Source organism: Manduca sexta, chromosome 18 (genome assembly GCF_014839805.1).
Source record: "Manduca sexta isolate Smith_Timp_Sample1 chromosome 18, JHU_Msex_v1.0, whole genome shotgun sequence".
NCBI lineage: Eukaryota > Metazoa > Arthropoda > Insecta > Lepidoptera > Sphingidae > Manduca > Manduca sexta.
In genome coordinates this window covers 2,962,568-2,985,231 of record NC_051132.1, presented here as the reverse complement: position 1 = coordinate 2,985,231, position 22,664 = coordinate 2,962,568, and the positions used below count along the sequence as shown (strand labels likewise).

The 22,664-nt window shown below is 35.1% G+C and overlaps 2 protein-coding genes across 4 annotated transcripts; one reads left to right on the top strand and one right to left on the bottom strand.

The window, feature by feature from the left end:
- The first annotated feature begins 715 nt into the window (after nucleotides 1–715).
- On the top strand, nucleotides 716–13,457 carry LOC115454743 (facilitated trehalose transporter Tret1). Of its 3 annotated transcripts, none has more exons than XM_037440085.1 (7): nucleotides 716–1,001; nucleotides 8,419–8,571; nucleotides 9,634–9,832; nucleotides 10,635–10,825; nucleotides 11,887–12,266; nucleotides 12,506–12,617; nucleotides 12,761–13,457. In XM_037440085.1, the coding sequence occupies exons 1-7, from the start codon at nucleotides 923–925 to the stop codon at nucleotides 13,027–13,029; spliced, it is 1,383 nt and encodes a 460-aa protein (XP_037295982.1). In that variant the 5' UTR covers nucleotides 716–922; the 3' UTR covers nucleotides 13,030–13,457. The 3 variants fall into 3 exon arrangements, with proteins under 3 accessions (XP_037295982.1, XP_037295984.1, XP_037295983.1); XM_037440087.1 differs by lacking the exon at nucleotides 716–1,001 and adding an exon at nucleotides 1,862–1,886; XM_037440086.1 differs by lacking the exon at nucleotides 716–1,001 and adding an exon at nucleotides 4,650–4,885.
- Nucleotides 13,458–13,586: 129 nt separating this feature from the next.
- On the bottom strand, nucleotides 13,587–18,926 carry LOC115454549 (facilitated trehalose transporter Tret1). The gene is made up of 7 exons (XM_037440088.1): nucleotides 18,806–18,926; nucleotides 17,981–18,133; nucleotides 17,368–17,566; nucleotides 16,271–16,461; nucleotides 15,285–15,673; nucleotides 14,835–14,946; nucleotides 13,587–14,585 (listed from the first exon to the last, which is right to left on the bottom strand). The coding sequence occupies exons 1-7, from the start codon at nucleotides 18,858–18,860 to the stop codon at nucleotides 14,317–14,319; spliced, it is 1,368 nt and encodes a 455-aa protein (XP_037295985.1). The 5' UTR covers nucleotides 18,861–18,926; the 3' UTR covers nucleotides 13,587–14,316.
- Between the last annotated feature and the right edge of the window lie 3,738 nt (nucleotides 18,927–22,664).

Sequence of the window (22,664 nt, the reverse complement as noted above, 5' to 3'; positions counted from 1 at the left end):
AATGTACTTGCAAATAAAGTACGTTATAGTGTTTGTTGTCGAAAGGTGATTACCGCATAAATCGACACAATTATGGCGGCATTGGAGGTTTTACGCCTTGTGTACGGTGTTCGCTATCTGGGGGATACAAATATGCTAGCACGAGGGGGGGGGGTGTACGTATCAAATACCGATACTTTCCCCACGACACTTTTCGAAAAAACACCCACTATGAATTAAAAGTTAATGACACCATGGCAAAAAAATATTCCATCAACATGGTTTGCCTACCATGAGCATGGTTTCTGCAATTACTTCTATCAAACATACAAACAAACAAACGACTTCACAAACTTTTATATTAATAGTACTATCTAGATTATAACTAGTATTATCAAGATAGGGTAAAAGGAATGCTAACAATGTTTTATCTCTTAATCAAAGTAAATACTCAGAATGCCAAACAAAATATATCACACTGAGTATATCTGCTTGTTTGTCGTTGCCTTGGCGATTAAAATTGTGCTTGGTAATAAAAAAATATGATAAAAAACAAAACTAGTGAATCTGGTGCAAGGATTTAACCGACTTTAAGAAAAGGAGGAAGTTAGCATTATTATGAAAAGAGAACCGTAAATACAGATAAGTGTGCACTTATAAGTTTTACAACAAAAAGCAAATACATTTAATGTAATTATAATATGAACAATAAAGATATACAAAGAGTCATTCAGTTAGGACAGGCAGTCAGATTAAACCATAAAATGACAATGATATAACATATAGATATAATAAGAGATAACGCGTATAAACAACAATAATTTATTAAAGAGATTTGTAGCACTTTTAATAGCATTGACTGCATTAAACAATTGTACTTCGCATACGTAGCATATTGGAGTATTCATCTAGCATTTGGTACTCTTAATGTGTAATACGTATTATGCTAATGGTAGATATATTTTATATCCGCCTGGATAGCGACCACCGTACACAAGGTGAAACCCGCCATAATGGTCCACGTAAGTATGGCACATTCTGGGATCAGCCTGTGTATGTCCGGTTCCAACAGGCCAGCATAATTGTGTCGACTATCGGAGAGTAAGCATTCCTCGTGATCGACATTCTATTGGACCCCACTCCACTTACCATCAGGTGCAGAGGGATCACTATGCCATGGGAGTACAAAAAAAATATTGAAAGTATTTAAAAGTATTTTATAAAATTTCTAAGAGTTAAGGATCTCAGAGCATATGAGTCCTATGATGAAGGTGGCATTAAAAAATTGATGAGTGAACAGCGGCGTCGGTATTAGATGATCGATAATTAATACGAATTAAGTACAAAATTCAATTATTTGCAAATCACGTGTTTTAATAAAAAAAAGCGGCGATAGACTAGTTGGTTGTGGAACGGACTGCCGAGACGAAAGTCCGCAGGTTCAATTTCCAAGGGCACACCTCTGACTTTTCTATAAAAATATGTGTGTATTCTTTGTGAATTATAGCTTGCTTTAACGGTGAAGGAAAACATCGTGAGGAAACCTGCATTCCTGAGAAATTCTCTATAAGCAGTTTTTGAGGTTGTGTGAAGTCTACCAATCCGCACTAGGCCAGCGTGGTGGACTAAGGCTAAATCCCTCTCAGTAGAGGAGGCCCGTGCCCAACAGTGCGACATATAATCTACAGGGCTGATATTATATAATTATATTATACGTGTTTTAATATGTTATAGAAATTTAGATCTATTAAATATAAGTAAATTTAAAATTGAGAAGGAAATCATTAATATTCATCCAAGCACATAAATGCACACAGAAATAGAGAGAGAGACGGACATGTATACAAACTACATTTTATTAACAAAGTTTTTGTATTAATTTAACTTCTGAAAATGTATGCAACAAGGTAAATAGTTAAATACGTATTTTAAAATATTGTGTACTACTCTAAATGACTGTATGTTTGGTTGTAAATCAATTTGAAATATAACATTTGTATAGTGCTGTTGGATTATCTAACAATAAAATAAATAAGACAATACGAAGTTATCAGATAAATTATACCAAATTGTATTTATCGATATTATATAACCTTATCTCTTAATACTTAAAGCAAATGTTTGGATATTTATTAAAAATAAGCCAAGTATAACCTTTGAACCGATTTGGATAAAATTGAGTACACGGACCATGTTCTGCGTTAACATAGCAGCTACTTTTTATTTCAGCACTTTCGGCCGATTAAAAATATTAGTTTCAATATAGCGTAGCCGCGGAAGTCACCTAGTGGGGTAGTCAGCTCTTTAGCCGACAAGTGTCAATAAATTATCGCCTTTATCAATACAAATAATTTAGTGTTTAGGATTATTTTTATAACAAAACCCGAAGACCAGGATAACGTAGTAGTAGTTGAGGCATAATCATGATAATATGGAATGTTACAGAAAATATTTTTATTAGTACAACTTACTATTTACTACTTGGTCCATAGAAAGTGGTAGTTTAGAGTAAATATGAGCTGTAGACCGTCGGGTCTTAGGTAAGAATCCTAGATTAGGCATTAATTTGTATGTATTCTTCTAACATGATTTGCTTGTGTCAAATCTTTTCAAATAGAGGACAGAAGGACGTCCATAGAAACTAAATCAAATAATGGATGCAAGGATCCCTCAACGCAGGCTAGTTCTGCAAAACATGGGTTAATGCAACATAAAGACAGTGTTCACTAATGTAAACCAGCTAAGCTAATATGTATACATAGTGAGCCAACGATGTCGTATCGATAAATCTATCGCTAGGATAAGTCATACACTGTGTATAACGTTAGCGTTAACGATTGCAAATAGCCATATTAGCTACAGGATCATGAACTCCAGCACGACACAAACGCGTGGTGGCACGTTATTTTATAAAGCTACATTTCTAATGGCAACGTTATAATTACTTCTTTTATCACAATTATTTTTTTTAATTATACGATAATTTGATTAACCGCTTTTGATTCTAAACTCTGACTTGTTATAAAAAATGGTGTTAACAGTATTAAATATTTATATCCAAAATAATTCTGAGCGAGGAGACTTTTTATGAAGAAGTCAACAAGGAATCCGCAAATCCTTCAGGATTTTAAATTCTTAAAGACTGTTGCACTGCGCAAATAAGTTCGTACACTACAAATCCTCTTAAAAAAAGTTTAAATGTTCTCAAAACTGTTACATTGAGCTGACCTCTCCGACCGCTTCAATTCGGTTGCATTGATGTTAAAAATGATTAATGACTCCAGCTAGTACAATAAATGTATCACATGTAATAAGATATAAATAATGACAGATAAAGCATTATACCTTGTAACTGTTGATAAAATATCACTAATTGTTGTTCGCGACTTCGCCCGCGAGAACAGCCATTCCCGCTATAAAAGTCCCTAAATCACCAGTGACCCATTACACCAGAGGTTACCAAACTTTTTTTTTCTCATGGAACCCTTTCAAACTTTTGCTGGTGGGGGCAAATTGTGTAATAAATAGCGGAACCTCCCTCTTTTCCTATGTGAAATACTTTGTTTATTACTCTCAATGATAATTAAGCTATAATAGTTGACTTATTTGAAAAAAAAAGTTTTGCTCGTTCCGGTAGATCTTTTTTTAGGTTTCACTGGGAAAGTGCATTACAACTACCGCCCGGGAGGCTATGTTGAGGTCACCGTATCTCTTACAAACCCTATCAATATTATCTGTCTACATCGACAGGTGAAGCCAACAGTTGAATACTTTACTCCCAAACCAGATAAATTTTCGTGGACCCCCGCATACGAATTGTTTACCCCGTTTTGCTCAAGCCAATGTAGGCAAGTCTTCCTTGGACCTCTGGGGTCTACTTTGGGAATCAATGCATTACACTATCTTTACGACGGCAGGGTTATCTATTTGAAAAATCAGATAAAACAAGTCACGCCAACGTAGACAAGTCTCCGGTAGACCCTTGAGGATCCATCTGGACCACTTTGGGAATCAGTGCATTACACTATCTTTACGAAGGCAGGATCATCTATTTGAAAAATCAGACAAAACAATACCGTGATAAGTATAAGTAGCCTACGTATTAATCCAGAGTATTGTCTATGTGCCAAATTTCATCCAAATCCGTTCAGCTGTTTCTTCATTTGCTTCTAACAAACGTCCAAACATTTTCACAAACTGATATTTATTATATTACTAGCTTTTGCTCAGAGCTCTGTCCGTGTAAAAATATTTTTCAGGGATAAAACTACCGCTATATATTTTTTCCAAGATATCTGCAGCATAGGTAGGAATTTTCCATAATAATTTTCGAATATATATAAAGTTTACCAAGTCGCCTAGGCCAGGCCTTAGTCCACTAGGACTCCACTGAGAGGGTGTAAGGCTTACACCCTCTCAGTAGTAGAAGAGACCTATGCCCATCAGTGGGACAATATATCATAGAGGAATGGTATTTAAACGCTTTTAAAAGCTAAATTTAAAAGCTATGGGTTTTTCCGCTTTTTACGGGGCAAACATACTTAATTATTGTATGTTTATTTGTATATACTACAATAAGATCGTACTTTTATCTTAATAATATTCTACGATACAAGTAGAATGTTGATATCGATCTATATACGTAAATGATAATAATTAATCGGTTTGCAAAATTATATTTTAGCCTGCATTCACGATTGTTAATATTTCGATTATTTCCCGAATGCTGGCTGTCAGTATCATGTACTTAAAAACAAAACTTAAGTTACAATTAAAATAAAATATCTTGTGTAAAATTAAATTTATATTTTAGACGGTAAATACGTAAAATTCATTTGTGTAGTGCAGTTCAAAATGGTTCAAATACCTTTATATGTGAGAAAACAGGCGTTCGTGGCGTCATGTAGTGAGTAATTTGTTTTTACAATTGTTTAATAATAATTTAAAATCCCACAATGTAACATGATGTCACGTCTTGGCAGACTTTGTACCCCTAGTTGACTCTTTTTTTAAGTGTATTATTATTATTTAAATTATAAATAAAAAATAATAGAATTTTAATACTATATTCAGAATATAAAGCACTTAAAAGTTCACTGACTTTTGAAATAAAAACTATTGTTACGCGCCGCTATCCTAGCCGATCACATCGGGCGTTTCCGGAAGTATTCGGCTGCGCGGGCAGGCTGGCAGAAGAGAAGATATGTCACGCGGCGACTATTCGATTATTATTCTCTCTGGCTGGACGTTGTCAAAAGAATGTCTAAAATTGTATTCTGTAATTATTTTGCTAATATAATGTTTACTGTAAAAGAGCGTTTTACATTCAGAAGTGGGATTATACAAATGATAATTTGAAGTTACATTGAATTCGAATGTGAAGAGAACTATCGGAATAAATCTGTGATGAATCATTGAATGCCAAAAATTAAAAATTACCAGATTCTCAGATTTTTAGTTACCATGGCAACGTCTACGTCTGTTGAAGTAAATATGTTGGGAATGCATATGGAATTGATGTCTGCACATTAGTACGATTAACGACATTCATAACAAAAACTTCGTTATGCCTGCTGCTTGGCTCACTGGAGAGGATGTTTTCTTAGAAACTAAATCATTGGAGACAGGAATGACTGTCATGTGAAGTCAAATCGGTGACGCAACACTTCAGGCTGACAATGCGAACGTGCGTAACTGTTTATTTTATTTAATCTGATCTGTCTGAGGCCGTGAGCCTTCTGATCATATTTTGTCTGTAATCATGAGCATTCTGATCATATTCTGTCTGTAGCCATAAGCATTCTGATCATATTCTGTCTGTGACCATGAACATATTCTGTCATTCATTGTCTGTGATCATATTGTCTGTAGTCATGAGCATTCTGATCATATTCTGTGTGCAGCCATGAGCATTCTGATTTGTGTTGCTGGGTCCTATTTGTTTAAAATATAGGTACCCAATTCAGTTCTACTTTCTCAAATTTATTTTTGTGAATACCTTACGGTATTCACTTTGCAGGATGGCCGATGTTACGCGCCGCTATCCTAGCCGATCACATCGGGCGTTTCCGGAAGTATTCGGCTGCGCGGGCAGGCTGGCAGAAGAGAAGATATGTCACGCGGCGACTATTCGATTATTATTCTCTCTGGCTGGACGTTGTCAAAAGAATGTCTAAAATTGTATTCTGTAATTATTTTGCTAATATAATGTTTACTGTAAAAAGAGCGTTTTACACTATCGTGTCATATTTTTTTTGTAGTTGCTTTAGAAAAAATTATTGCCTTCATAAAGTTAAGATTAGATATATTATCCATTCTTGTTTAGGATTTTATAACACTTCATGCAATAAAATCTATTTTTTACATATTTTTTATCAGATTGTAGACCTATCTCATGGTAATATCTGCTTTTTCTATTACTAACGAAATGCGTCAAAAGTGTTGTTTTATTACCGTTTTAGAGTTTTTAAATATCTCGAAGCTTGTGTTAATTTTACATATTATAAAACAAAGTCCGTTTTTCTGTCTGTCTGTATATTATCGATTTTCTCAAAATCTACAGAACGGATTTTTATAAAATTTGGTATGGAGATAGTTATGACCTTTGGAAGATTATAGGCTACAAAAGCTAGTATGCTGATATTAAATGGCAGATTTGAGAATATACGTGTAACATCTGAATGCCTTTCTGAGGAATATGAATGAATGCTGGTAGTAGGATATGTTTTATATTCGTCTGGATAACGCCCAGCGGTACAAAACATGTTAAAACCACGTAGATGTGTCCTGTTCCAGCATCAGCCTGAGTATATCTGGTTCCAACAGGCCGGTATAATTGTGTCGACTGCCGAGAGTTAATCATCTCTCGTCATTCATCAGGTGTAGTGGGATTACTTTTCCGTGCACGTACAAAAAAAAATGGCCACGAATCCGCGCTGGACCAGCGTAATGAACCTAGACCTAAACTCTCTAAATTGCAGAGACCAATACACAGGAACATTTTTACTTACGTTACTAAATGAAGCCACATATTCGTCTTGACTACTAATATTATCCCCAAAAACCCGGAGTTTGAGTATTCTGATTATTTTAATCATTTTGTACTTTAGTGCGAATATGGTGTACGTATAAATGTATTTCTGACTGAAAGTGTGACATTGCCGGTCCGACAAATTCTCTACTTGTAGTAAACTGGGCATGTCAAATTAAAATTACTTTTTATTAATATTTATTTTGTCCAAAACTTACACTTTTATATTTAAAATGTATGGTTATTCTAAGCTGTCTTTAGAAATTTTTCATCTTAACCTTAGATAGTCCCATAGGGTCTTTTGATCCTAATAACCAAGCAAATTGACTGACATTAAAAATATGTTTTTGTGAAAATTGGGTATTTTGTGCTGACTGTAATTTGATTCAATATGTGAATACAAATCATAATATTAGTTAAAAAAATAATGGACAGTCTCCTAAGAAAATTTTCTTGTTAACTACAGCGGTTAAGGTAACTAGCCTTCCTGCGCCGTCTCAAAAAGCCATACTTGTAATATGCAGAAATACGACTGCATCAGTGGCGTAGTCATATTAATTCTTGGTAGGAATACTACTCGAAGGTCTCGGATTCAAACCCCAGGACGAGCAAAGTGATATAAGGTTTTCGGCTCAGCATCAACCTGGAGTTTGTAATTCGTGGCTGATACAGCGATAGTTTCCCTTCACACCATGAGAAAAAATACATACGGCGAAGAGTGGATGCACTAGTTATACTTCTACCTACCTGATACATTCATAACTGAAATTATCACAAGAAAACTGGCTTTATTTCACTAAAATTGAGCTAATAAATTTTAATGATAGATAACAATAATATCGTCTTGGTGATGAACCATAGAGAAAGTAAATGAGTACATATCACTACCTATTGGGAGTATAAAGATTAAATATGTGTTAACATAAAAGCAGAAGGTCGCTGGATACGGGTCGCCTCCAACAGAACGATCTGGAAATTCGTGGAAGCCCATGTTCAGCAGTTGACATCGTGCGGCTGATAATAATATAATAATAATATCAGCCCTGTATTATATACTTGCCCAATGCTGAGCACGAGCCTCCTCTACTACTGAGAGAGTATCCCTCAGGGCCTAGGCCAAGGCCTAATGGCCTTAGTCCACCACGCTGGCCTAGTGCGGATTGGTAGACTTCACACACCTTCAAAATTCCTATGGAGAACTTCTCATATGTGCAGGTTACTCACGATGTTTTCTTTCACCGTTAAAGCGAACGATAAGTTCACAAAGAATACGCACATGATTTTAGAAAAGTCAGAGGTGTGTGCCCTTGTGATTTGAACCTGCGAACATTCGTTTTGTCGTCCTGCGGCTGATGATGATGCTTAAACATAATAGCCTAATACCTCATCTTCGATGTTATTTTTTTCAGTATACCTAGGCCAAGCACTATGCGGTTACATCGCCGGATGGCCATCAAATGTCATCATAAAACTTCAAGACCCGGAACAAACGCCGCTGCCTGAAGTCTTGGACGACTCAGAAGCATTCTTAATAGGAACTCTAAGCTTCGTTGGTGTCGTGAGTAAGTAAAAACTCTTCCTTAAATTCTTATATTTTCGGATGAAGTAGACGTCGAAACCGATTTTGATAAAATTGCGCACATAAATAGACCATGCCCTGAATCTATATGTAGGTACTTGCCGGGAAAGAAAAAAAAAATGCAGTCACTTTTTCTGAGAAAGGACTTTCCCCTGGGCCAATTCGAATATTATCTAATATCAAATTAAATATATCATATCGCATATAATGCTAAATAGATCTAGGGAGTCACGTAATAGAGATAGAGGCTAAAGCTGATAAAGGTTTATCTAAGGCACTGTTCAGACGTGCAGAGACGGCGTCAATTTTCTACCAGAAATATTATCGATATTACGTTTCCATACAATAACTAGGATTTTATTGCTCTTTAAATGACGAGACGAGCTTGTCGTTCGCCTGATGGTAAACAATACGAACGCCCAGAAACAGTAGAAATACCATCAAAAACTTTGAATGACATGAAAGTATTCTTTGGTATTCCATTGCGCTCGCCATCCTGAGACATGAATAAATAAGTCTTATTATGTCCAATAGCTATACTACCTACAATGGGACCAGTAACTTAAATAAAAATTTACTGATCTAGAGTTAATTGACAATTATAATTATTACGACCAAATAAAGCAGTTTAGCATTTTTGTTTCTTACACCGTTTGACTTTGTGTCCTTTCATCTTTTACAACTAAAAGCTACAAAATTTAAATTTGATCAAAACATGTTCATGAATAAAATGTACTTCTATTAAAGACTAGATAACGACAAGTTTAGATAATGCTGTAATTGAATTCGTAATTAAAGTACAATTTTTGGTTAACATATATAGCTCGCACGAAACCCATATGTTGTACTAAGAACTAGACCCTCTCAGTACTAAAGGACGCCAGTCTCTAGTCTCTATAGTAGGTGGATAGCATTTAATACAGGACTAGTAGTATTACTTATATCAATTCCCCTACGACAGTAAAAACAATATATTTATTAATAGCTTTGATCTACAGTGGTTTTAAGTAGCAAATATTGTATTTAAATGTAATTTTTTCACCAGGTTGCGGCGTAGCTGGTTATTTATCAAACCTCAAGGGCAGAGTGCCATGTCTCCTACTCGGTACTATGCTGTGTTCAATCGGCTTCCTTCTCAAGGCCCTGGCCGGTAACCTAGCCATGATCTACGTTGGCAGATGCTTCGCAAGTCTTGGCGTTGGAATAATATTCGTCCTCAACTTGGTGTATCTCGCCGAAATATCGTGAGAATCTGATTTTGTGATTAATATAATAAAATTATCAGCCCTGCATTATATACTGTCTCACTGCTGGGCACGGGCCTTCTCTACTACTGAGACGGGTTAGGCCTTAATCGACCGCGCTGGCCTAGTCCGGATTGGTAGGCTTCACACATCGTTAAAATTCCGATAGAGAACTTCTCAGGTACGCAGGTTTCCTCTATATATTTTCTTTCAACGTTAAAGAAAGCGCTAATTCACAAAGAATACATAATTTTTAGAAAAGTCAGAGATCATGATGAGTTCTTGGGTTTTAAATCTGCGGACATTCGTCTCATCAGTGCGTTCCACATCCAACTAGGCTATCGATTTTCTCATTAGGGCTGTTTAAGCAATAAACAAATGCTTAATTATAAGACTGAATAAGCTCAGCTCTTGTCTTGTACGTATAAACCCTAGAAATAACAAGAGCAAAAATATCTGAAGTATATGTGTTTATAAAGGGTTATAAATGACACAAAACAAGAATGTAAGTCGATTACTGGCTGTATACATCATACATAATACTAGGGCAATGTACGCTCGCAATAAACGGCGAAGACAGGTTCAGGTTTGTTTTCCATAGAAAACAGACCCAGAGTATAACACTCAAGTCAAGTCAGCCCATTCATGTTATAGACAGAACTAACGACAATGACACTGGCTTCTGCCTACATGTGATTCCTATGAGCATTTGGCATACTTTAGAGACGTCTATGCTATAAAATTGACAATATAGACTATGGAACTTTGACTTTTTTGTAACAATTTTGTACTACAATTTCAGATCTACAAACATAAGAGGAATATTTCTCGTCGGCACAGGTGTATCTAACTCTTTCGGGATGTTGATTGGATACATAGTTGGAGGGTTCACGTCGTACGCGGTGACGGCATGGTTTGGTTTCGGTCTAGCAGTCGGGTTTTGTGCTACATTATTCATTATACCAGAAACACCATATTTCTACCTTTTGAAACGTAAGTGAAATCAATATTTTTTTATACAGGCACCGGCACTATGACCCCACTGTATCTAAAGGTAAGTGAAGGGTGGTCTAATAGAATGTCGACTGGAAAAAATGCCTTCAAATCCATCCAGCAGTGTCGTTTAGTGCTAGTAAACTTTCAAATGTAACAATTTCGCATTTATATTAAGAAAATTATTACTATCAAATTAAAATTGAGAGCAATATTATATTAAACAATTTCGATGCTTTATGTATTCTAATTGTACTAATCCTCGAGTCGTTGTATAAGGGAATATTCTAAATTTATTATTTCACTATTTTGATATAATTGTGTCATAATATCGGACTGCGAGCGTACACCTGGCGAAAACTGGTACTGGTAGACTTTACTGGTGGTAGGTTTCTCATATATGAGAGTTCACCTATAGTACTGTTGTGTTCTGATTTAAAGAACATTTAACCAGTGTAACTACTGGACATAGTGAGACTAGACACCTCATGTCTCAGGATGAAGAGCACAGTGGAATACCAAACAATACGTTGTAATTCAAGGTGTTGAATGGTGTTTCTAATATTTATAGGCGGTCGTATCGCTTAAAATCAGGTGAACAGTAAGCTCGTCCCGTCATTCAAAGCAATAAAAAAAAATGTGGTATACTGAACATAGAAGGAAAGAAAACAGTGTTAAAATATACAAGAACAAACAAACATTTGTAATTTAAGTACGAAGTAATCGAAAAAATTTAACAACAGTTCGAGGATCGTACCCATACCCTTAGATATTCAAAATTAAGATATCTACCATCGGAATGTATTTTGGTTGGCACGTAGCGATAAGGAAATAATTATTGTTTACGTTAACGGCGATATCTATATTATTTTGATTACGATGCCATTCCGTGAGTAATAAGTAAATACATTATAATAGGTAGCCATCGATATGATTTAAAATATAATCTGCAAATTATGATTATTATCAAAATTATGCAAGCGGTCAAATTGACAATAAATTAGGCACATACCTCACTATTAAAAAAAACTGTATTAAAGATAATTTTTGTTTCGTTCTAGATGAAGAAGATATAGCCAGAGACGTACTAATTAGTCTGGGAAGAGAAGATGATGTCAAAGAAATTTTATCTACAAAATTGCCCGAACCTGTAGGAATGCTGGAGGGATGGACTGAAATTTTCAGCGTAAAGAGTAATAGGAAAGCTGTTACCATCACAGTAACTCTGATGACGTTGCAACAAATGAGCGGTGTGATGGTCGTGTTATTGTTTGCCACATCTATCTTCGAATTGGTTAACTCCTCATTAGAATCTCACATTTCCACAATTATAATTGGAGTTACTCAACTCTGTGCCAGTTGCATCACTCCGATATTCATTGAGCGATCTGGCAGAAGAATACTTTTGCTTCTAACAACTGCTGTATGCTCTTTATGTTTGGTAAGGATATAAGCTTGATCAAATTATTTATTTAATAAATTTCGAAGTAATTGTTGATTTTCATTTGTTTTTGAAAATATATTTTGCGACCTCTTTTATTTTTTTGATATCAAACACAATATGAAACGACAGGAAGTGAATGATGAGGTTCGCACTACACAAATAATACAGTCTTTAAATAAATTTGAATCAGGCTAAGAAGGAATGCTAGAAGGTATAATGTGTGGTTCTGGTTTCAGATATTGTTGGGTCTTTACTTCTACCTCGCCCACATTGACCATCCGTCGACGGAATCCATACAATGGTTGCCATTGGTAACGCTTATTATCTACCTCATGTCTTATAACTTTGGTAAGTTTTTTTAATAATATAATTGAATTGAATGCACGAAACCACTCAAAAGATAAATCATGTTTGGTCTTCGAAGTAATTTAATATTTTATGTTATTTTCCTTCTATATTGAACTTCTTTGACATCAATATATTTTGTTCAGGTTTTGGCATAATTCCTGGAACGTTCAACGGAGAGATGTTTGATACAAAAGTGAGAGGCCCTGGGGCGCTTTTTAGTACTTCCGTCAGTTGGATGGTTGGTTTAGCAGTCTCTTTTACCTACAACATCATGGTCGAAAATTGGGGCAGCTATACAACATTTTGGATTTACGCTGCTATGTCTGCAATAGCTTGTCTTTTCACAGCTGTATATGTACCAGAAACTAAGGGTAAAAGTTTAGAAGAGATAAAAGAGATGTTAAGTAAATAATTAAGTATGTTAAAATGAGGCTATTTTTCGGATTTGATCGCGATTTTAAAAAACGTTTTTGTTTAAAACCGCTATAAAATTCGTAAAAGCTTTATTTCAATGTCTAACTTCCGCGTAAACATCAAAAGTAACTATAAAAATATATTTTATAAGACTATTTAATTTATATAACTGTTTTTGCATTTGTGCCTTCATAAGTTAATATTTATTTTCTACTTATAATTTCCGATTTAGCATTTTGTATTTATTTTTTATTGTCACAAATACTTGGATTAGTTACACACAGGTATATGTTTGTGTATTACATTAGGGCACATGGTTGTAGTATAGTGTTTTTAGGTAATAATTAAGAAATTGTATTTTTATTGTTTTCCATAGCTTTAACATGTTTTGTATTAATAATAAATACAATAAAATATTTCACATAACCAAATTTTTTATTGTAATAAAATAAATAATTTGACACAATTATTAAATTTTTCATCTTTAATGTCATTAATTACACAATAAAATTTACAAGCACCCATTTCCTCTACGTTTCTATAAAAAAAAAACCATCCATTGAATTCATCTATATTTGTCTCCTTCTATCCTTATTCATCATAAATCTTATCGTAAATCTTGAGCTGTTGCCCACATGTCTACGACCAGGGACCGTAGCCAAGATACCTTTTTACAATCGTTATCGCTAACGTTATTTAAGAAAAGCCATCCTAGAAATAGACTTATCGATTCGAAACGCCATTCCCATATACTTTTGCTGTTTTTTACTAGTTTCAACGATTGTAAAATGGCATCTTGCTTAGGACCCCAGGTCTTCAGCAAAGCGGAGGTTATTTATTTATGCAAAAAGCAAAAAAAGGTGGTTTAATTTTTTGTTAAATATTTTATCATCTACTGTTTCGACAGCCTGATAGTACAGTCAGTGACATGTTACTTTTTACGATAATGGAAAAAGCTTTATCAATAGCCTTTCAATAATACGTCTTATGTTTCTAAAATGATAGTAATTTAGGTTGAGAATCTATTTACTTATCAACTTTGGTAAGCAGTCGTGCTCGCGTTTAAACCCTATTTACGACTTGAACCATCTAAGTATCAAAATCTAATTCAAATCCATCCAGCGGTTAATAGGGAAACTTCTAAAAGTATCAAACAAGGTCTCTTGTTCATTAGCAGGATTTTTGCTTTTTAATTTATCCAATATATAAAATGTAATGGTATTTGCAAATACACCTTCTTTACTACATAACAAATCCTTGTAGAGATAGTATGATTCCTTCAAAATTATTTTTCCATCATATTCCCAATTTCAATTAAAGTCTTTCCTTTAGTTTCAGGAACGACGATAACAACAAAAATCAAACCAATCGCGTTTACAGCTGCGTAGATCCAGAACGTAGCGTAGATTCCAATTGCTTCTACAATGTAGCCAAAAATAGTGGTAGAAATTAACCCAGAAATGAATCCCACGCAGAGAGTTATGGAGGATCCAAGTCCACGTACAGAAGGACTAAACATTTCGCCGGTTAAAGTGTTTGGGATTATGGTGAGACCTGTCGACAAAGAGAAACTAAATTACATAGTAAATGCCATGAAGTAATTTGTAAATTTGAGTTTTGCGTAGGTATAAAGTGAAAATGATTGGACGTAGCACTGGATATGAGGCAAAAGACTTTATCGTTTCTCGAATAATATAGATACTAAAACAACTTCCAACTTAATTTGAAAGTACTTGAAATGTGAAATAATAATTTAGTATATTTAAACTAGACCTAAAAAAATAATGCCTTTAATGAACTTACCAATGCCGTAGAAAAATAAAGAAGAAACTAAACACAATAGAGGCAGCCATCCCAGCCACAGAACTGACGAGTCGCCTATGTAATCCAGGTAAAAGTATACTCCTAGAACAGTCTGAAAGAATATTCTTCATTAATATTTGAGTAGATCTCAAAATAAATGTACGAAACGTTTTTATGAAATAGTATGACGACTTTTTCCATATATTTTTTGATAGAACGGATGTGAATAAAGAAACAAAAATGCCAGAAATTTTTTAAACAATATTTCATAGAAACTATTTCCTTGCGTACATTTGGAGAATTACTTATTTAGTTTATAGAGTCCCTTATTTAAACATTTATTCATTACCTGTCTCATTAATGGAAAAACTAATAGAAATTATCAAAGACTCATAAACGTTGCAACATTTAATGACATATTAACATAAATGACTTTAATTTGATACTGACCATTGATACACAGCATCCAGCCGTTGAGACGATGAGTAATATCTTCCTGCCGTGTTTATCTATAAACATTGGAGAGAATATTGAACTGAGTAATGACGTGGCTCCAATTATCATGGTAGCTATGTGGGGCTCTATCGACGAACCAGCGTCTTTGAATATTGTCGTAGCAAAGAATATGACAGCTATGACTCCACTGGATTGTTGAAATATGTATAAAGGTATTGTGACGCAGAGAGCTCTTCTGTTGCCTTTGTCAGTGAACAGCTCCTTCCAGAGATAGGCATTGCTTTTAGTTTCGAGCACTTGTCCCATCATCTTCTTCAGTTCTATGTTGATATCATTACTTCTGCCTAATTTGCGGAGGGAATCTTCTGCTGCCCTTTCATTACCTTAAATTAGTTTTTAATTATTAAATTAGATCTAATAATCGGGGGAAAACGCTAATAACAATTTAAATAAGAGTATGTTTTGTAAGATAATAATATTGTTAAAATAACATTTTATTACGACGACAAACACCACAATTCGCCACGTGATTATGGAGGCTGCAGTTTTCGAAACTTGGAAAGCAAAATAATGATGTAAAAAACTGTGGTTAAATTCTAAAAGTACTTTTATTTTGTTTGGAATAGTTATAGTGTACAAGTCTTCAATTATAATACCAGCCTCGTCCTCTAATACTGCGAGGGTTTAGGCCATAGTCCACCACACTGTTCTACTTCGGGTTGGTATTTTGTAGGCCTCACAATTCTTTGTAATTATTTTTTCAAGAATTCTCAAGTATATAGGCTTTCTCCCAATATTTTACTTCACCGTAAAGCGATCGATAATTGAAAAACAACACATACTTAACTTCGAAGTTAGAGGTGTGTGCCTCGAAATATTCAATAAGCATCAATAAATTGAGATGAAAATAGATAAGTGAACAAATACTACATAAATGACGCTAGTGTTAATGCATCGTAAATATTTTTTTAAATTCTTACCTTTTATGACGTAGTACAAGGGTGATTCCGGAAGAAAGAAGCTAGTAGCGACGTAAACAACACATATGCTGATAAGTACGTAGCCAACTTCAGTGTAGGAGACGTAAGGACCGACGCAGTATACTAGAAAACCTCCCAACGAATGGAAAATGCTCGTCGATGACATCAACATTCCGCGTATGTTTGGGGACCTGTGGAAAATTATATTATTACTAGCTTTTACCGGATCCGCCCGAGTGAGAGTTTATCCGGGATAAATATTTTCCCGGGATATAAAGAAGCCCTTAGGAATAATGTAACTTCATGTCAGTGAAAAAAACCTGGGATATAAAGTAGCCCATAACACTTAGGAGTAATGTATTTTCATAATCAGTTTAGAAGTTTCTGAGATTACTGCATTCAAACAAACTTTTCGGTTATGTAAAATGTTTATAGATTAAAGTGAAATTTCGACATAGTATAGACAGAGACGAATTTTATTAGGACTTCGATATCTTAGGATGACGATACAAATACTATCTGTTGTTAAGTATTCATTAATGATTCAAAACATAATTCGCCTTTGCTCTCGGATCCGGCCACGTGAAATAGTTTTTCCAGGATAAAATTCGTGCTTAATAGCTTCCCAGGATAATATAAAGCCTAAAATTTATGTTAGACCTCTAGCAATATATCAGTGAAAACTGTACTCAATTCCTTGCAGTAGTTTTTGCATGATGCGTGTACATAAGTACAGACAAAAATATTAAAACTATAGTTTCGTTTTCTGTTAGTCTAACATAGATTCCAGTATTGCTTTTTCTTAAATATTTATAACTAGCTTCTGCTCGCGGCTTCGCTCCCGTGAAGGAGTTTTCCGGGACAATTTTTTTTTCCGACTTACTTGATATGTATCGTAATATTATGACCAAATTACAGAAAAGTCTGACGTATAACCAATATTACTATAAAGTTTCATCCAAATCCGCTCAGTAATTTTTCGTGAAAGAGGAACAAACATACATACATTCATCACAAACTTTCCCATTTATAATATTAGTAGGATGTAGACATCACCCTATTACAATTTTATTACACGAAAAATTAAAGGAACTTACGCTATTTCTCCAAGATATATAAGAGTTATTAATGATAAGAAAGTTATGCTGGCTCCTATACAAATTCTTCCGGCGTAAATCATGCCTAGTGAAGCGGGGAAGTTCAGGATCAGGTGTGAGATGATGATGAAGATTCCTCCAAGAGTGAGACATGCTCGACGGCCGATCCGGTTTGCTCCGTAGCCGGCGATGAAAGATCCTGAAAATTTCATAAATGATTGGAGAAAAAAAACAAAGAAGATTTGTATGGTGGTGGGTCTCTCGTATGTAAGATTTCGCCGGGGTAGGTACCACCGTAATGTCTATTTCTGCCACGAAACAGCAGTGTGTAGGCACTGTTGTGTTCTGGTTTGAAAACATTGTAGCCAGTGTAACTACTGGCATCATGTCTCAGGATGGCGAGTGCAACGAAATACCAAACAATACTTTGTAATTCAAGGTGTTGGATGGTGTTTCTACTGTTTATGAGCAGTCGTATCGCTTACCATCAGGCGAAAGCAAGCTCGTCTCGTCATTCGAAGCGAAAAAAAATTAAGTACATTAACAATTTCTTAATATAAATTATATATTTGAATAATCATTAAGTTTAATATGTATTTGGCTATTTCCTTACCAACAGCTCCAGAGCATAGTACAGAAGCGACCAAGGACGCTTCAGTCGCGGATATGACGCGTGTAAGAGGTGTTTCTTCGATATTCTGAAGCTTGGGGATGACAGGACCCGTCCAGTATATCTCATAGCCGATTAATATTTGTCCTAAGTTTACTGGAAAGTACAATACAATATTTTAAAGATGTTGCCTTGGTAATGTAGTAGGGCCATTGGGTTCTCAGTTCAGCCTTCGATCAACAATACCTTCAGCCCACCTTTCACTTTGTGGTTGCTATGAAATTGTTTTCAAACATTGTACTATTACTTAACATAGTTCATTTAACAGTGGCGGCTCTGAACGACGCGAAGCCCCAGGCGAAAGCCAAAAGAAACAGACGCGAGGCCCCGGGCAGAGTAAAAAACCGTTCCCCTGTTTTAACAGTTTCGTCGGTAAGAACGTAAAAAAAAGGTCCTGCGAGGCACCGCGCGAGGCCTCTGTAAGCGCGAGGCCCCGGGCAGTTGCCCGGTTCGCCTCCCCCAAAGGCCGCCTCTTTGTGGTTGCTATGAAATTGTTTTCAAACATTTTACTATTATTTAACATAGTTCAAATAATGTTAATACTGATATATTCACTCCATTTTGAATAGTACTTTTACTTGTAGAACAAACTAATAAATAGCACGACGCATTTATAAAACGAATTAGTAAATTTTAACATTTATTAATTTAGATACATAAGGTGTCCTTCGTTGATAACGTTTTGTTTATGCCCATTAATAACTTTAATACTAAAGGTAATAAAACACTATTGTATATTTTTACAAATACTTAATTAAAAAAACTTACAACAAGCCGTAATAAGTATCTGTCGCGACACATAAGGTTCCACGTTCGCGAACATGTTTGGACATGAACTGGCGAAGATCTAAATAATAAAAAAGAATAACCTTCTCCAAAACATGGTCATAAAGTACTTTCAGAATGACGCGAGTTCATACAGATTAAAACAACGTAGATTATGAAATGTAAACATATAATTATGTAATAATTTAAACAGTTCAAACTAACTTTTATCTGTTTATTAATTATTAACTACTTAATAAGGACAGGGGGCCCTATTCCGTCTATGGGGGTATACCCGTCTTTTTGCAATTACGGGCTTTCTAATCGAAGGACGGCTTTGATGACCGTATAGATAAATAAGTATTTTTTTTACTCTCTTACATATAATGAGGGGAATAAATTACCCCTATGCAGGGAAGTTGATAATTAATATTTCCAACTCCTCCCTATTTTTCTATTTGATTAATTTCGTTGCAGAAAAATGACAAATTAGTTTTCCTTTAGACTCGCCGAGCTTCACTGCTCTGTGTCATAAAATGCGTGCCACTGCTGATCCTGGCTTACAGGAGTTGTAGTGGTGCGTGTGAGGGCGGGAAAGTCTCTTACCTATACGGCTATCGAAGCTATCCTTCGATAGAACGCCGGTAATTGCAAAAAGACGGATATACCCCTGTAGGCGGAATAGGCCCCTGACCTATTCTTTTTAAGGGAATTTCAATATTTAATTCTACAATTAATGATTACTACAGAAAACGTTTTTTTTACCCGACTTTTTTTCTTAGTCTGGCCGGCTTATACCAACATACTGGACTTTTGAGTGGCGCTATAGGCCCTCGCAAATCTTGAAAATTAAGCGACCATGCTGAGGGAAACTTAGGGGTCACGAACCTCCGCTCAGGACTTTCACTAGGAGAGGATGAGACATCAAAGATTATGGACGCGCATAGTCGAAGCGTCCTAACAATTTAACCATTGAAAAAACGACAATACAAAATATGGTTGCTATAACACAAAAACCATAAACCTGGAAATCATAATATAACACTCAATCCACAGAAGGTTTTTCGTATTCCGTTACCACTTTAGACATTGTACCCTATTTCTACACGGTATCAATCTATATATGTACAGAGCACTTAACTAGATTATATTTATTCAGCTTATTACCGAGATTATGATTACGAATGGGTCTTAACCTTATCTTAATGTACGAGCATAGAGTTATAATTGCAGGAAACTATTTTTTGGTATGTTAATGTGCATGGGGAAAACACAAATGTTAAAGATAACAATTTTTAATTTCCTTATATGTGGAGTTTGTATTTTAATAATATCTTTGTATTACATTTAAAATAGATTCAATTCAATATAAAAAAAAAAATCTTCTCACCCTACTTCACTTTGGTAAGAACCCATCTTTAAAGTTCAAGGTCCAACAGATATATCTTTAATATCTTATAATTTTAAAGCTATACTTGATACAACAAGAATTATCAAATTCGATTTTAACGAGTTACCTTCAGCGTCTGGAAGACTAAGGTCACATACCAACGAAATTAAAAAGAAATTATTCCGAATTATACAAAATCCAAACCAAATCTTTGCAATCTTCATTTAAAATATATCTGTCTTATGCCTGCCAGCACAAAGCACTACTGTGATTAGACTTATAAAAGAGTAGCATTCCAAATTAAGTGAACAAGTCACTAATTGTTTGTAGTTAAGCACTTAAAGAGCTTCTGCCTTATTCATAGACGTTATTTATTTAAGGACGGAGCATTGCTGTGATAACAAGTCTGTTCTCGGCTTTGTTTATCTGACGGCTTGCTTTTTGTTCAGCTTTGTTTATCTGACAGCCAACTAGATTCAAGGTGTATCTCAATATTAGCCAATCACAACGGCCCTATGTCTACGCACTGCGAAGGCTGCCATGCCGTCAGCACTGAAAAACAGACTTTTTATCACAGCAATGCTCCGTCCTTAGATAAAAAACGTCTATGAATAAGGGGGCTTACTTTTAAGTGCGTGCCATACCTTTCATTTACCTGTAATACAATCTTCCGTGCTGTTTTGAAGGTGACTGACCGACTGCAAATAAAATGTAACAAACTACGTAATTTATTGTTGTGATAAATCATAATGCCGTCATAAAGATGACTACGCATTTAATGTAATCGTTGTGGCGTCTTTGTAATCTTGGTTTGACATTCTTGCGTTTGTTGTGTATACTTTGGAAGTACATAATAATAGTAGGCTTTAAGTAGACGTAATAGAGTTCTATCCTTTTTTTTCCTTTTACCTTCTCCTTATCTAGCGACAGCTAGGTCGTGACGTGTCATTGGAAGTCCAGAGTTCAAATGCCAGTACCCCTAAAGGGAATTTAGGAAATATAGTATCGAATAAGTTAATGTATTTAGTATTCTACTTCTTCTTATATTATGGCTGCCACCGTTTATTTATCGGTGATTTTATCTATGTCGATAGCAGATATAGAACAAAACGAAACAAAAAAATCAGGTAATCAATAAAACTCCATTGCAATTAAACTATTTTTCGGACTTTATGGCGGTTTATATTTTACTTTTTCGACGTTTCGAAGACTTTGCAGCCTTCATGGTCACGGGAGAGCCTGAGGTGTTGTTCATCCGCAAAGTCAAAGTTACAATATCTACCTACATTTTACACATTGTGTATGATGATCGCTATCCGAGCGGATATAAAATATATCCTACCACCAGCAAACTAGGCTTAAACTCAAGTGAATTTCCCTTCGCTAGCTGCAACAAAACCCGCAACTCCAAGATGGTAGCCTTTTACAACAAACAGGGGAATCTCTGATTAAATTTAATCCTCAAGATGGAAATAGACGCCTGACACATAAGTCATTGCAATATCTACGATAAAGTTTTTTTTATAAACATTTAGATAGTCTCATCTAGTGGTAGAGTATATCCCCTAAACGATGCTATCTCTGTCTTCTTCCAGCGACCTAGGCCAAAGCGCATACCCCATTGCGCCGCTCTCAACGTGGTCACTTAAATTCAAGGGTTTGATTGCCTAATCGTTCCGAAAGTCCGGTGTAGCTGAAAACGCAGACTGTCATCCAGCAAAAAAAGTCAGGTAAAAAAACGGGTAACCACGCCTTTCAGATCAGTTTGATTCCCAGGTTGGACACCTAAAAATCTGTACTGCTTTGAGATTCCCCAAAAATATGTTTTTAAGTCAAGTGTCAGTTGATAATATGGATTATTATATTGTAACTCAGTATTTATTTTTTATGATGGATATACGTTTGTTAGCAGGGCCGGCTTATACAAACACACCGGTCTTGTGGGTGAGTGCTTTAGGCACTGCGAGCCCTTAAGTGACCATGCTGAGGGCGACCTTCTCAAGGGTCACGGAAAACTCAGTATCATCGATATATTATGTACTACACACATTCTTTTTTTTTTTGCTCTGAAGAATAACTTATTTTAAGTATTATTTGATCCAATATTTTATTAAATATCTATAGTTTCACTCGGGAGGGGTAAGCCCGAATGACCACTATTTGAAAAAACAAACTTAGCTTCTAAAATTATCTTAAGAAATGTATATTTTTTTTGGAGTTAGTATAAAAGACTACCTAGATAGTAATATGTTCCATTGATGGAATTTAGAATCTCTTTAATATACATGGTTTTAGAGAGTAATCCAAACTATACCTGTGAAGGTCCTATCTTTCTCACGTATTTCTAAAAATATGGTACCCTTTAAAGCCTTATAAAACATTGTTATTTTAAAAGGAAATAAAAAAATATAAACCATTTAGTATACTTATTAAATAATATATAGCTAAGTCAATGATTTATTATGATAACTA

Excerpts from the sequence above, each read along its gene's own strand:
- LOC115454743 (XM_037440085.1), top strand. The coding sequence starts at position 923 with ATGCTAATGGTAGATATATTTTATATCCGCCTGGATAGCGACCACCGT. Across the intron at positions 9,833-10,634 it reads GTGTATCTCGCCGAAATATC|ATCTACAAACATAAGAGGAA; the intron begins GTGAGAATCTGA and ends CTACAATTTCAG. Across the intron at positions 12,267-12,505 it reads CTGTATGCTCTTTATGTTTG|ATATTGTTGGGTCTTTACTT; the intron begins GTAAGGATATAA and ends TTCTGGTTTCAG.
- LOC115454549 (XM_037440088.1), bottom strand. The coding sequence starts at position 18,860 with ATGTTCGCGAACGTGGAACCTTATGTGTCGCGACAGATACTTATTACG. Across the intron at positions 17,567-17,980 it reads ACTATGCTCTGGAGCTGTTG|GATCTTTCATCGCCGGCTAC; the intron begins GTAAGGAAATAG and ends TGAAATTTTCAG. Across the intron at positions 16,462-17,367 it reads ATATATCTTGGAGAAATAGC|GTCCCCAAACATACGCGGAA; the intron begins GTAAGTTCCTTT and ends AATTTTCCACAG.